A 14,662-nucleotide genomic window follows, 5' to 3' on the forward strand; every position below is an offset into this window, starting at 1 on the left:
AAGTACTTACACTATTGCGCTGCTGTCCAGTCCTTGTGTTCGATGCACCACTGTAAACTGTGTCTCTGATGGGCAGGTGTTAAAGGAACACAGTGTACTGCTCATCGGGCAAACAGTCCACCTTTGTGGAGTCGCCTGGCCACAGTAAACTGCGATATCCTACGTCCTGTGCAGCTGGTTTGTAATGGATCCCGCTGTCTGGTGTCGGTCCCTTTTGGCCTTTAGAAGTATATAGCGGTTATCATTTAGCGTTGTTTTTCGTGGACGACAACCACTGATCCTTTGAACAGCTGTACCTGTCGTTCTGAAGTCCGGCCACGCACGTGGGACGATGCTTTGGGCGATATCGAACTCTGTAGCCACACTCCTAGCACTTCGAGCTTCCTAATTATTCGATCCCGGGTAAAGTCATTCAGATGTTGTCTACTAGCCATTTTGTTGTCTGTAGCACTGTACGAAACCAATCGAACATCTGTAAGAATCATGCTCACCATTCGGTAATTTGCACTTAACTGCTGAACTGCTGCTTTTATCTGTTTATGTGAGCCCTCTCATCACGATTCAAATTTTTGCATGTGCACCAGCTTTCTTTCTACTGAACGGCCACAATTATGCAAATCGCCACAGGCTGTTTCGTTTGATTTTGTGGTTGTAACCTTTAGAAATAGTGTTGGTCCTTAAGTTTTGAGCACCAGTGTAGAACTGTATACAGGACAATCTTGACTACTTCCAGATAAACCTGCTGAAATCGATAACCACTGATTTGGATATCGCCAACTAGACTGACTGGACATTATCAGCGGAATACCACAGCTAAGAGTTCTTGCCAAACTCACACTTGGCTACACCGCACCTTTTTTTTTTTTAATTTGATTATTATAGTTTTTTTTAATTTATTTCTATTTTATTTTTTATTTATTTATTATTATTATTTTTTAAAATTTTATTTATCTTATTTCTTTCTTTCTCTTTATTTATGTATTTTTTTTATTTATTTGTGTAATTAATTTATTTTATTATTATTATTATTTTTCATTTTTGGTCTCTGTTAGGAAGCTCAGACGATCCTGTCAGAGACCAGCCAGAGTATAATGGGCAGCCTGGCTCACCTCCCAGTGGTGTTGGCAGGCACCAACGAAGGGTTCCTATAGGGGTGCTCTTGCCAAGCAGCCAGAGACATAACAACAAAACAAAAACAATACATAAACGTGTCACGGCATTTTTTCTGGCTTTTGCAGTACTGCATTCCATCACTGAGTACATACGGCGCAGATGTGGGATACCACCAATGGCACCTGACCCTCAGTACTATGCCACTAATGTCACTGAATGCGCTCCGTGCAGTAGCACAGTGGTATCGTAACTCCTCCCCACACCTCATAGAAAAGGCTCGGATTTGAATCCCGTCGATGACGCCTACTTTAATGGCTTTTTTCACTCTGTGGCTGAGTTAGTCCGTCTCAGGCGTAGATAACTAAGTTTTTTTTTTTTTTTACCCCAGAAACTGGGTTTTTTCGTTCAGAAAAACAGCAAATCGATCAGAGAACACACGCAGATAAGAGACACAAATACAGGTATATGTAAGAAATTACTGGTTGACTCTAATTTGTATAATAGTCTTTTTTTGCTGAAGGCAACTATTTGATATAACAGGCATCTTGGAATGCAAATTATGAGTATTCAAAACAAATCGACTACCACAGCCGCACATTATGCAAATTATTCATGCATACAAAAACAAGGGTTGCGACCACATCACTTCATTCCCGTTTTTTGGCTTGGTCAATGGGACAGCAACTTCTCCAGGATGGGAAGTCATCGTCGTTTAGATAAAATTTTGAGATGGCGTGCCGTTGGACGATTGAAGCCGGATAGTTGCCGGTGGAAGTTGCTCATTGGCATACTGTGTCATGCAGTGTAGTCTCATGAGACTGCAACCATTACAAGAAGAGCTGGTCAAATTCGACCGAGGGCTACGTCAACCAGAACAGACCGCTATCTGGCTCTAACATCAAGACGGAACTCTATGATATCTTGTTATCAACTCTCTCTTGAGATTGCTGCGGCCACAGGTGAAAACAAGTCTGTGTTAAAAAGTGTCAATTCAAGTGGACAAGGAAGCCAGTGGTTTGTGTCCCATTAACTGCAGAACTCGTCGAAACTGGGGCAGCGAACATGTGTGTTGGAGCCCTGAAAAATCGGGTACAGTACTGTTCTCTGATTTTTTCCATTTTACCCTACAAACAGATTCTAGATGTTATTTCATCTGCAGACAACGAGTAACGCGGTACCATCCCTCCAACATCAGAAAAAGGGACACTTATGGCGGAGAAGGTGTGCTCGTGTGGGACGGAATAATGATCAACGACCGCACACTTCTTCCTGTTTCGGATAGGGGTACAGTAACTGCTCAGAGGTACCGAGAACTGATCCCCGAAACTTATATGCCAATTCGTAGAGTTCGGTTGACTCAGATTTTCTTTTCATTCTGGTCAACGCCATACACAGATCTCAAGTGGAGGAATTTCTTGAAACTGAAGATATTCAATGACTGCCGTGGCCACCATGAATAGAGACTTAAATCCGATCGAGCATGTGTGGAACGATGTGGAGTGGGCTAAGTTCTGCGATGCTGAAAGAATGGGATTTGTTGCCATAGAATTTTAGACATTTATCTAGATCGTGATTCACTGCTGTTAGGCCTGTTTTGCCGTTGGTGAGGATTATACGCTGTACTAATGTCATATCACCATATTTTCGAGCATCTTGTATCGACTTCTGTAATGTGACCCTTTTTTTTTTTTGGTAATTCTTATACAACCCTTATAATTGTTGTTTATACCTGTCCGAAGGTTCTCGCTGTCTCATCATTTCATCGATATTCTATGGTACACCAGCATACCAAATTTTGTCCTCGTTCATCGTAAGCTGCAGGAGTTATATCACATTTTCTATATGTTTCTTAATTTTGTCCAACTGTGTATTATATCTATAAAATGCGTGCATTGTGTCGTCGAATTGCTGTATGGACAACTAGAGTTTCCGTGTGAAAACCATGCTACTCTCGCCTGATATAGGTTAGCATTAGTAGAGGCATTTGATGCAAGAAAGCAAGCTTATGCAGCATCAGCCAAAAAAAAAAAAATAAATAAATAAATAAAAAATAACCACTTCCACTTCACCCCTCTGTTCGTTCGAAATACCTGTCCAGCTGAGCTTTAAACTTATTTAGGCTATCAACTTCCACGATAAGGGATGGAAGTCTGTTCCACCAACCAACCACCCGCTGGCTAAAGGCAAATTTCCTCACGTCTATCCTACATCCGTCTTTCCTCAATTTGAATTTATGCCCTCTCAGGTGATTATTCTGAGCAAGAGGAAGAATTCCATCAGCATTGAGCATGCTCAAACCATTCAAGGCTTTATACACCTCTATCAGATCACCTCGCTGGTGCCTAGTCTCTAGACACTGCAATTTGCAAAACTTAAGCCTTACTTCGTAAGAGCGCCCCTTTGTTCCATTCACTAATCTTGTTGCCCTTCTCTGTACTCGTTCCAGCATCTCTACATCCTTCTTGAAATGAGGCCTCCAGACCTGTATACAGTACTCTAGGTGTGGCCTGACCATTGCCTTATACAAGGGAATAATCACCTCCTTATCCCTGCTAGAAAAATTCTTATATATCATGGACAGTACACCATGAGCTACTCTTGCAGCCCGTCTGCACTGCTCAGAAAACTTCATATCTGCCTGCACAACCACCCCCAGGTCCCTTTCATTCTCTACTACTGTCAGTGTAGTACCACGAGTTGATACGTTACTCTGGGGTTGCTGTTTCCCATATGTAGTACTTTACATTTGTTAATGTTAAACTTCATTTGCCACCTCTCAGCCCATCTGCTCAACCTTTCCAGATCCTATTGCAGTAGCATAGTGTCAGTAGTGTCCTTGACAACCCTGCCAACCTTCGTATCGTCTGCAAACTTGGACATTAAGCTTGATATACCATCAATATCATTTATAAATACAGAAAACAATAATGGACCCAATACTGAACCCTGAGGTACTCCACTAATAACATTAGTCCATGATGAGCAGTGTCCATTGATTACCACTCTCTGTCTTCTCCCCCTCCACCACTCCTTTATCCATAGCAGCAATTTGCCTCCAATCCAACACTGCTCCAATTTTTGCAGCAGTCTTCCATGTGCAACAGTATCAAAAGCCTTTCTAAGATCCAAGTATATAATATACAAGTTATTCCCTGCATCCAGTTCTTTTGTGACTGCATCATAGTATCCAATCAAATTGGTCAAGCAAGACTTCCCCTTAACAAAACCATGCTGTGTCCGAGCTATAACTAAAGTCTTGTCTAGATGATCCTGCAGTGCTTCTTTAACCAGTGCCTCCATTAATTTTCCGGGAACAGAAGTTAAACTAACAGGTCTATAATTACTTGTGTCGCCCTTTGATCCTTCTTTGTGAATTGGGGTCACATTCGCACATCTCCAGTCCATGGGTACTTCCCCTGAGTCCAAGGAAGCTCTCATAATTATGGCTAAGGGTTTGCTTACTTCCTTTGCTGCCTCCTTTAATATAACTGGATAGATCCCATCCACCCCAGGTGCCTTTCTTGTATTTATAGAATTGTTTATAGGTTATAGAATTAAGACCATTGTAGACACCTTTACAAAAGCAAAAGCCTTTCCCTTTACCCTTGATGGCACCTTTTAGTAAATCTGTCAGTTCAGTGTGATTATTCTCACCTAGTCAGGCTGTTTTCTGCAGATTCCTAATATAATTATAATTACTGCTGATATTCAGATAAATAATGTTGTCTCTTTTTGCCTCTCTAACATGCTACTGTAGAAAAGAATCAACCAATAAATCCATAAAAGTGTTTGCTGGTGTGTCACTGACGAAGCCACAAGTTCCAGTCACTGGAGCCTGTGGATTAGTTAGTGACAACTTAAAGTTAAAATCTCCGGTATAAGAATATTGGAAAGTTAAAATCTCCTGGTATAAAAGAGTCTGATATACTGGAATATTCTGTGTCAGTACAATTATTTATTATATTTATTATAGTAATTAGTCCTATAACCTGCTGTTGTCCTTATTTTTGTTTTCCTAGTGCTTATGTCACAAGAAAGTGATTCAACATTGACTGGGCACCCATGTTCACTGGGCTCACTTCCTTAGATTTAATATGCTGCTTAACTAAGATTTAATATTTTTTTTAACTTCACAACGTCGTTGAGTCTGTATGTCTGTATCTGGCGAGGGTTGCAAGCTATTTTCTCCAGGAAATCAGGTTTTTCGTCTAGCAAACAATCAAATCGTCTACCAGTCACTTGCAATTTACAGAAATAATATATATGGTGCAATATGGTTTAACTCGCTGGTGTGCTTAAAACTGTACACCAACCAGATGTTATTGGAGCATTTATGGTTTCTCTGGAAACTCTTATTTATTTGTTTACTCTTTTTATTCTTCATGACTCGACAAATTTGTTGAAGTTCTAGTGAGTAACTCATTGTCTTCTCATTTCCTGTCCCATTTATAATAGTTTAGGTTTGTGATTTCTTTCAAGTAATGGAAGAAAATTACGAATAAGCGAAGATGTCCTGTAACTTTAATACAGTATTGCAATATACAGGGCATTTTTGAAAGCGTTCTAGAAATGTTCTGTTCGAGTTTTCCCGGTTTTCTTTGTAAAGATCAGTCAGATGATAAGTAAGTATAAATGATTTGCATATCTCAATGTCACTGTAGACGCTTGGAAATTTTGGAAAGAATCCACCTAGTCCCTGGGTTAGGCAATTCTTGTTAGAGTGAGTCATTAGTTGTCTGTTTATCGATATCATGAAGGTACCTGGAAATCATTTGGTATTCCTGTTTGTATTTTCCATTCGTTTGTTATTTTTTCCTTTGATAGTGAATAATCAGTAATCTAACGGTTAAATGACAGTCGTTCATGTCGTAGCGAACGGGACCCTTTTCCGCAACAACGATCAGCCAAAGGATAGTTTGCAGCCATGACACACACACACACATCGACGTTTTCGATAAATGTGGTCCGTTTCGTCTGCTATGTGATTGATTGGGGCAGAAACCACAGCTTTAGAGAGAGAGAGAGAGAGAGAGAGAGAGAGAGAGAGAGAGAGAGAGAGAGAGAAAAGAAAATGTGTGTTTTAAGAACCAAAACAATCATGAGGTGTCTGTGTTAGTACAATTACAGACAGTAAATGCATGCGCACTTTTGCTGCGCAATAAAGAAAAATCCGATTTTCAGAGTGAAAAAACCATGCGACCCTCGGTTACGATCGACTAACGAAAAGGGATGAAATAAAATAGCATTTGCGATTGACGGAATTCGAATTCACGTCTTTTATATCTGGTCTGCGGTAGGATGGTGATTATTGCCATTTGTGTTGTTAATCCTGGACCTCTCACGAGAAACATTGTAGCAGAGTTATGTATTGTATATTCGACTTAATGGAAAATTATTCACTGGCAGTAACTCTGCCCGTATGTGCAAACTAGTGCAGGCTATTTCACAACATGAATCTTATCCAGGAGTCGTATTTTATCAATGGTTCTGCAATAGTGTGTTGAACCTTCTTTTCTTCATTTTTTTTTCATGCATGAATCAAAATTCAGTGGAGATGCTATTATTAATTTTTACAATAATAACGAATGGGGTTTGGGAGAATCCTCATGTTATCACTCAGTCTTTGCATTAGCAGCAGTTTATTTGGAACATTTGCATTGGCATCATTACTTACTAGATGATTGGTCATTTTTTTTTTTTTTTTTTTTTCCATAGATCGCTGGAAAATGATCATTCAGGCTATAATTTAGGTTTTCTCGAATGAGCTACTACTTGCGTTGATGGAAGAGGTTCTATTGGAAACTAATCGTCAAATCGGTTCCTGCGTGATAGATTCCAGCTCATTTTAGCGTCAACACTCTCGATAATGAGTTTAACGAACTCTCAGTTTAAATCTACTGGATTTTTTTGAGGACTCCTCACAAGGCTTTTGATTTACGTTACCTCGGTTTGTAAAGCACAAGTTTCCGAGAATGGATCATAAATGGTCATCAGATAATTTTGAGGACGTATTACTGTTCAACGTGGCCATTTCTCATCGGTCACCTATTTACATTATTTTAATAAGCAGAATTAACTTCACAAAGGTCGTTACCTTCACTGTATGTAAACAAAGAAAACGAGCTATATCCTTATGAACTTTTTTCATCCCTATTCCCAGTAAAACACACACACCGAAAGTTTAAAAAAATTGTTAAAAAACTTCAAAAACTCCCTATATTGCAATCAGAATAATAATCTGTTATTTCAATAAGTTGTTGAAACTTTCATGTGTTTTTGAAAATTTTTATAGTTTGAATTCAAGAACTGTATCAGGATATTTTAAAAACTACCTGTACAATAATCATAATCATAGTAAAGTAAGCATAATATACATAACATCACCATTCTCTTAAATGGCCAACCTATCCAAAAAGTCGACTATCACAAGGATCTGGGAATTACCTGGGACAACAAGTTGTCCTACACTTAGCATTTCGCTACCACTAGGAAGAAAACACTAGCCGCCATCTGAGTCTGAAGACAAGAATTAGCTGGGGTTCGAAATGCTCAACTGGTGAAGGAATACATTGTTAGGTGCGTTGGTCCGGTTGCCTTATAGGCTTCAGTCATCTGGTCCTCAGGTTCTGAAACGTATGTTAAAACTTTCCTAAACATAGAATATTGGATACTCAGGTGGTTAAACAAGATTTTCCAATTCCCCTTCACTGTCTCCAGAGGCATTTTGTATGCAAATATGGAGTGGATACCGTGGATGTTTATTGTCATTTGGACAAATATTCATATCCTGGCCAAGCTATTTACAGGAAGATATGCTGCGCCAGTACTTAAAGGCATCATCGCGCACCCACGAAGTCAGAGGCAATCGTGCAGTCTGCAACTCTGGTCGAGGAGGGTAGCTGATAAAGCTCAAAGCGGAACTGTACAGGCACTTTTCTGAAACTGGAAATGTAGGAAGGATAGATTTAAAAAAAAAATTACTGGTAGATGCATTATATCTGCATTTATTAGTATTATAATACTAATATATGCAGCGTTCCAAGACTTTTTGAAGCAATATGGCCTGCCTCGAATAACCACTCTTCCCGCCTTTGAATCGTTAGAAAACTTTGACAGCTAACCATTGCCGCCCTTGTCAATATCATTTATGATAATTTTTACAGGATATGAGAGGCAACCAAATAAAGTGGTGAAAATATGTTAACGCTGTGAGGGAATGGGAGGTCCCACGATTTTTTTTGACTGACTTGGTCAGGCTCTCTGGGAAGCCAAAACTCCCAATCAATTTCGTACGCTTCCGGCTCTAGCAACAAAATAATTAGCGGATATATACAGACAAACCACCTCTCAAAGCTTGATTTTAGCTTGTTTCATTTAACGCAGCGCAATATTTTATCTGACTTGTCTAGTCTTTGCACTACGTAATTTATGGATTGCTGTTTATTGAAATGAAATTATTTATTTTACCTTCGTGCTTCTGTCTGTTCTGTGCTTCTATCTTCACTAGAAATATAAACACCATGCCCATGAACAGTAAGAAAGTTACTTTTGGACCAACCTGACCGAATTCTACCATTATATTAGTAAAATAAATCTCATAATTTATTACTTAAAGCATGAAATACACAAATAATGCGTGTATTTCAGTGCTCGTACACTGTCATTCTTTCAAAATGTTGCTCAGTATTTCTGCACAGTAGATTATCTCTTTTAGTTACAAATGAGAATAATTAATGAATGTTTAGTCAGTAGCCTTTTGTTTTCACGCTGAAATGAACAATGCGTTTTCAATCAACACAATAACTAAAATTATATTAATTGTTGCTGTTTGTTTATTTGATGTTTCTGCCATCTGTCGACACGCATGTATAGTGTTGGTTCCCATAATGCGTAGCTATTGGAGCCACGTCATTTTGTTAAACGCCGGGACGTTACGTGTAGTATTTGTTTGTTGGGTGGTATTTTCAGAAGAAAATGAATGTATTCCGGTTAGCCGGGGATTTATCACATCTCTTGGCTATCATCATACTTCTGGTAAAAATATGGAAAACAAGATCGTGTGCAGGTAACCATTATAGTTAATATGTTGAACCTGTATCGTTATTACGAACTCTAATGTATTTTATTTACTTGCTGACAGTTACCTTTTCAAAATGTTTGCTTCAAATAACCGTTAGAGGCCACATTTGTTCTTGCCCGTGCCTTGTTGCAATTTTTTTATTATAAAAGTGCTGCGATTGATGCACTTCAACCACTTTAATTAGCTGCATTAGCATTATTCACATATAGGGCGTATTCAGGGGTGGGCAGAGAGGGAATAGGCCCCCCCTAACCAAAAAATTGAAATAGAAACAGGAGGCGTACTAAAAAAAACTCAAGTCTGGTCGCCACGATCCCCCTCCTTACGATGTTACCTGGACCAGGTTGCCATGCCCCCCCCCAATTTGATGATACTTGGATACGCCACTGTTCACATATGCATGTCTGAAAAGTTAAAATCAAAAATGGGCGTACCATTCATGGTCCATTCCCCCCCCCCCTCCTTTAATGGAAAATATAAGGTATCCATTAAAAGGCCTTCAGGAAATTACACCTCTTTGGTGCCATAAAACTAAGGAGTTCAGATATAATTAGGTAATTGTACGATGAACAAAAAAGGAGTAAAGCGTTTAGGAAACGTTGTATCAGTGCTAAATCTCATTGAAAGCTTGACAGTTTTTATGCTGTGAAGTCTTGTTTTTTTTTTTTTCTGCTAATAGCTGCATAATCTACAGATAAATGAGTGTTTTTTTATTTTATAATAGTGGCATGCACTCATTTGGAAATATTTGTTGTTAGTGGCATCATTGACTTTTATTGACACAGATGGCTAAAAGTTTTGTGTTGAAGGTTCAATGTGCACAGTTGTGTAGTGTAATTGTGATTTTCACTGATGGTATAATATAAAAATTCCATTGCTGTGATGACTTAAAAAAAAATTGTAAAGGTTACTATTTGTATTAGAATTTGAGTGCTGATATGAACTTAAATTTTAATATGCAAATATTTGATATTTTTAATACTTGGTAGAGCACAAAACTCCACTTTGCACACAAGCCATAAGCTGGTACAACTTGTTAGCATTAGTAGAGGCGTATGATACAAGAAAGCAAGCTTATATAGCATAAGCCAAAATAAAATAAAACCCCTTTCCATTTCACCCATCCATTCACTCCAAATGTTTGGCTAGTTCTGCCTTGAACTTATTTAAGTTGCTGACCTCCACTACAACAGGTGGAAGTTTGTTCCAACTATCAACCACCTGCTGGTTAAAGGCAACTTTCTGCACATCTATTCTACAATTGTCTTTCCTCAATTTGAATTTATCCCACCTTAGGTGAGTAATCTAAGCAAGAGGAAGAATCCCATTAGCATTGAGCTTGCTCAATCCATTCAAGGCCTTATACACCTCAGTTAGATCACCTTGCAGGTGCCTAGTCTCCAGAAGCTGCAATTTTTGATGTACTAGTGGTGATTATTCTAGCAGCAAGCATTATTTGATAAACCTGTTTCCATATTCTTGTGTAATAATAGGCATAAATCTGACATTACACCCCTTATATTACTGAAGAATAGATAATTATTTTAATTACTTGAATAATTTTGAAATTTTATGTACTGAACAAGAAACAGTGCCAGTGAAATGATAAATTTCACTGGCACTGTTTCACTGTCACTTCCTTACAGATTCAAGTTTCATTTTGAATCTGTAAGGTTGTCATTTAAAATGAAATCCATCAAAACAAAAACCATGTTTAGGAGTTAAAAAAAAAAATAATAATTTTAAAATTTATACAGGTATGTGTTAGGGAGTCACTATTCTATTAAGAGTTTGGCTAAGCCCTGTAAACCAGTGCTGTTTCATTTGTTGATTCTTATAATCATTTTCATTTCAGTCTGATCATTATGCATTTTCCTTAACAAGAATATATGTTCATTGTTGAGCATTTTTTAGTTTTAATCTTACAAGAAGTGACATTACATTCCAAGAATCATTTCCAAACAGAGAGGCACATTGCTTGCAAATGACAAATCTTAACAAATAATAAATCTACCATTTATTATTTGATAAGTCTTTGGAGACAAGTGTTCATGATAAAATATAGCCATTGTAAACCAGTGTTACTGTATTTACCACTTTGATCTAAGGCCAAACTTGAGAGTAAAAGAGTTATTTTGAATGACTATAACATTTAAGTTTATTTTACTAATAACTTGAATTTCAATATTTTAATAATTATATGAAGAGTTCTAGACAACGTACAAGTTAGTGCAAATGCATCATATTAAGAGTTTTTTAAGGAGAGCCCATTTAATGGCTAGAGCACCTGCTCTTGTGCACTGTGCAACTTGTGAAGGATGCTACTTACCAGTAGTTATTAGTAAGTTTTCGAGACTATTGTGTGGAATGCGGGCTGTACTATTGTGATATTGCTGCTTCTGTCTTACTTTTTGGTTTATTATACTTAGAATTCTTCTCTGCACTAATTGTGCCCCTTTATTCCCCAAATTAAGTAGTTGGTGCCCACCACTCTCTCTCTCTCACATAAATTCTCAAATGTGCCCGTAGGCACGAAAGGTTGGGACCACTGATTTGAAGTATTCATGTGTGAGGATGGATCAGATGGCTGAAGGCACCAAATCATGATTTGGCATCACAAAAGCCCTCATGGGTAGCACAGTTGGTAGGATTGCCTTCCTCCTCACACCGGGTAGAAAAAGACCTGAGTTCGATTCCTGGCAATGATGGGAAGAATTTTTATAGGTCCTTTTCACGACATGGCTGGGTTAGTCAGTATCAGGCGAGGGTAGCATGGTTTTTTCTAACGGAAATTCTGGTTTTTCGCCCAGCAAACAGAAAATTGACCTCAGAACATGCAATTTAAAGACAATATACACAGAGCAACATGGTCTTAGTTGCCAATGCTCCTAAAGCCCAATAATAATAGCATTAGAAAGATGAATCAAGTGATCAGCCATTTACTAGGTGTGCAAATGGGTGAAAAACAAGACCGTTACTTGCTGAGTTTTTTTAGAAATGTGGAATTGGCAATGTTGATGAACTCTTTGAAGAAAGTGAAAGTTCATACCATAGCATAATATAATACCAACAATATGTTATTGGCATTATACTAGGCATAAAAGCTTTCTTTTATATTGACATTTTGTTTAGTAAAAATTTGTGTTTAAAATATATTTATAGGCAATAAAATATTTTTTCCAAAAATTCTTTCTGAAATGTGGGTGCAGCTTATCAGGAAAATATAGCATTATTATTATATTGAGTATATACTTTATATGAGATAAATACATGTGGGCAATCCTACCCAGGTGGCATGTTTTTGGGTGCAGATGTCTTTGCAAAAAAATTGTTATACGTAAACTCACTGCGTTATTTGTGTTGGCTGCAGTGGATTTTACATTAACCCTCCAATAAGTGTGAAGCTTTCCTTTTAAATACAGATACCCTTTGGATAAGGTTTTCCAACCTTAACCTTCCATCACTCACAGGCTCAATTTAACAAAGACATCTGCATGGCTTCTGTGAAAACACCGCTTTTTGTTTTAGTTATAAAAAAATTCATAATTATTTTTTTCTGAATTGAAAATGGTGATTTAATTATGACCTGCCTCCGTAGCTGAGTGGGCAGGAGCGGGAGTGCAGTAGCACACGCTCTTTGAGTAGACCGGGGTTCAAGCTCCTGACTGCTGAATACGGTCGATCTGCTAACCCGCACTGGACCAGCGTGGCAGATTATGGTCCATTTCCCTCAACATGAATTGTTGAGGAGGCTTCCATTCTGCAGTGGGTTGATAATGGCTGCACTTTACTTTACACTCAATTAAAAACATTGAATGAAAATAAACAGGAGAAACAATAATAATAAAGTTTTTATTGTATTGTTTATAATTTAAGTTCACTTATCCTCCAGATTGAAATGCAAATGCTTGCTTTGTGTCTGGCAGACACAATATGAACATTGTTTTTCTCAGCTGTTCACATTTAGCCGATGAAACTCTCTACTGCCAATTCTTCTAAGCAGCTGCCATGTGTCGATGGCAGTTGCTTAGAAGAATTGATGTTTTTTGTCTAGTAACTGCCAAACAAAAATTTAATGTCATGTAATTCATAGTGTACCAGAATGAAAGAAAGCAGAAAATACTGTATACCCACTTAGAGAATATTGGTGGGCAAAGGTACACACCTTGATTTGATTTAATTTCTTTTTATGAAAACCCCAAACACGACAGGTATTAGAACCTATAGTACTTAGTACTGTGCTTGGGTTGGAGGTTGAGAAGACGAAAGAAGATATTTGTTGACATTAGACTTGAACTTCTGTAAACTAATTTTCAGGAAATACTCATGAAGGAAGGTTTTTCCAGAAAATGGCAGTTGAATGAATAAATGAGGAAGATGAAAAGTTGGTTCTGTGAGTTTGAAGGTGGACAGTAAATTGGCTGGGGGCTGCACGTGTTCGGACTGTTTTGAAAGAAAGAGTGCGGGAATTATAGAAGCCAATTCAGAAGAACAGTGCACACAGAAGTATCTGTAGAAAAGGCATGCAACAGAAACAGTACGTCTATGAGACAGCGAGTGGAGAGACTCTGTTAGAGAGGAGTCATTAATTAACCTAACTGCCCTCTTCTGAATGGAATTTAAAAGCCTGAGAGAGGTTTTGGGGGCACCGCCCCAGATGTGGGAACAATATTCCATGGTTTTAGCAAATATAAAAAAAATTTGATAGGAATGTTTAAAAAAAGTGCCATCTGTCAGATGCCATACTAACAAAGGAAGGTTAAAATCAAAATGAAAAAATTTAAAATTGTTCAGTTTTGATGCTATAATTTATTTTTTATATGAAATTGTGAATAATACAATTTCTTATATTAAAAGTGCATATTTTTAATTATTTTTTTTGAAATAAAATCCTCTCTGCCATGCTTTGGACGTGTTTTTTCCTTGCATTTGAAAATGTCCACATTTTGGTGTTATCGTTAATGTCGGCAAACAAAACTATGAATAGAGGAGAAATTGTTGAGGATAAACATAAAAAAAGGCACCTGGTGTTGATGAGATCTATCCAGTTATATTAAAGGAGGCAGCAAAGGAAGTAAGCAAACCCTTAGCCATAATTATGAGAGCTTCTTTGGACTCAGGGGATGTACTTTGCACATCTCCATAGACTGGAGATATGGATTTGCACATCTCCATAGACTGGAGATGTGCAAATGTGACTCCAATTCACAAAGGAGGATCAGAGGCTGACACAAGTAATTATAGATCTGTGAGTTTAACTTCTGTTCCAGGAAAATTAATGGAGGCACTGGTTAAAGAAGCACTGCAGGATCATCTAGACAAGACTTCAGTTATAGCTCGGACACAGCATGGATTTGTTAAGGGAAAGTCTTGCCTGACCAATTTAATTGGATACTATGATGTGGTCACAAAGGAACTGGATGCAGGGAATAACTTTGATATCATATATTTGGATCTTAGAAGGGCTTT

At 37.9% G+C, this 14,662-nt stretch overlaps 1 protein-coding gene across 1 annotated transcript in view; it reads left to right on the forward strand.

The window, feature by feature from the left end:
- Window positions 1-9,025: 9,025 nt before the first annotated feature.
- The window catches only part of LOC150083094 (ER lumen protein-retaining receptor 2-like), a 59,159-nt gene continuing 53,522 nt past the window's right edge, over window positions 9,026-14,662 (forward strand). Inside the window, exon 1 of the mRNA XM_090377035.1 lies at window positions 9,026-9,178. Coding sequence (XP_090233161.1) covers window positions 9,088-9,178 — 91 coding nt within the window. The 5' untranslated portion in view covers window positions 9,026-9,087. The remainder of the gene's footprint in view (window positions 9,179-14,662) is intronic.

This window comes from Mastigoproctus giganteus, chromosome 7, assembly GCF_048544385.1.
Source record: "Mastigoproctus giganteus isolate SK-2022 chromosome 7, ASM4854438v1, whole genome shotgun sequence".
In the NCBI taxonomy this organism is placed as follows: domain Eukaryota; kingdom Metazoa; phylum Arthropoda; class Arachnida; order Uropygi; family Thelyphonidae; genus Mastigoproctus; species Mastigoproctus giganteus.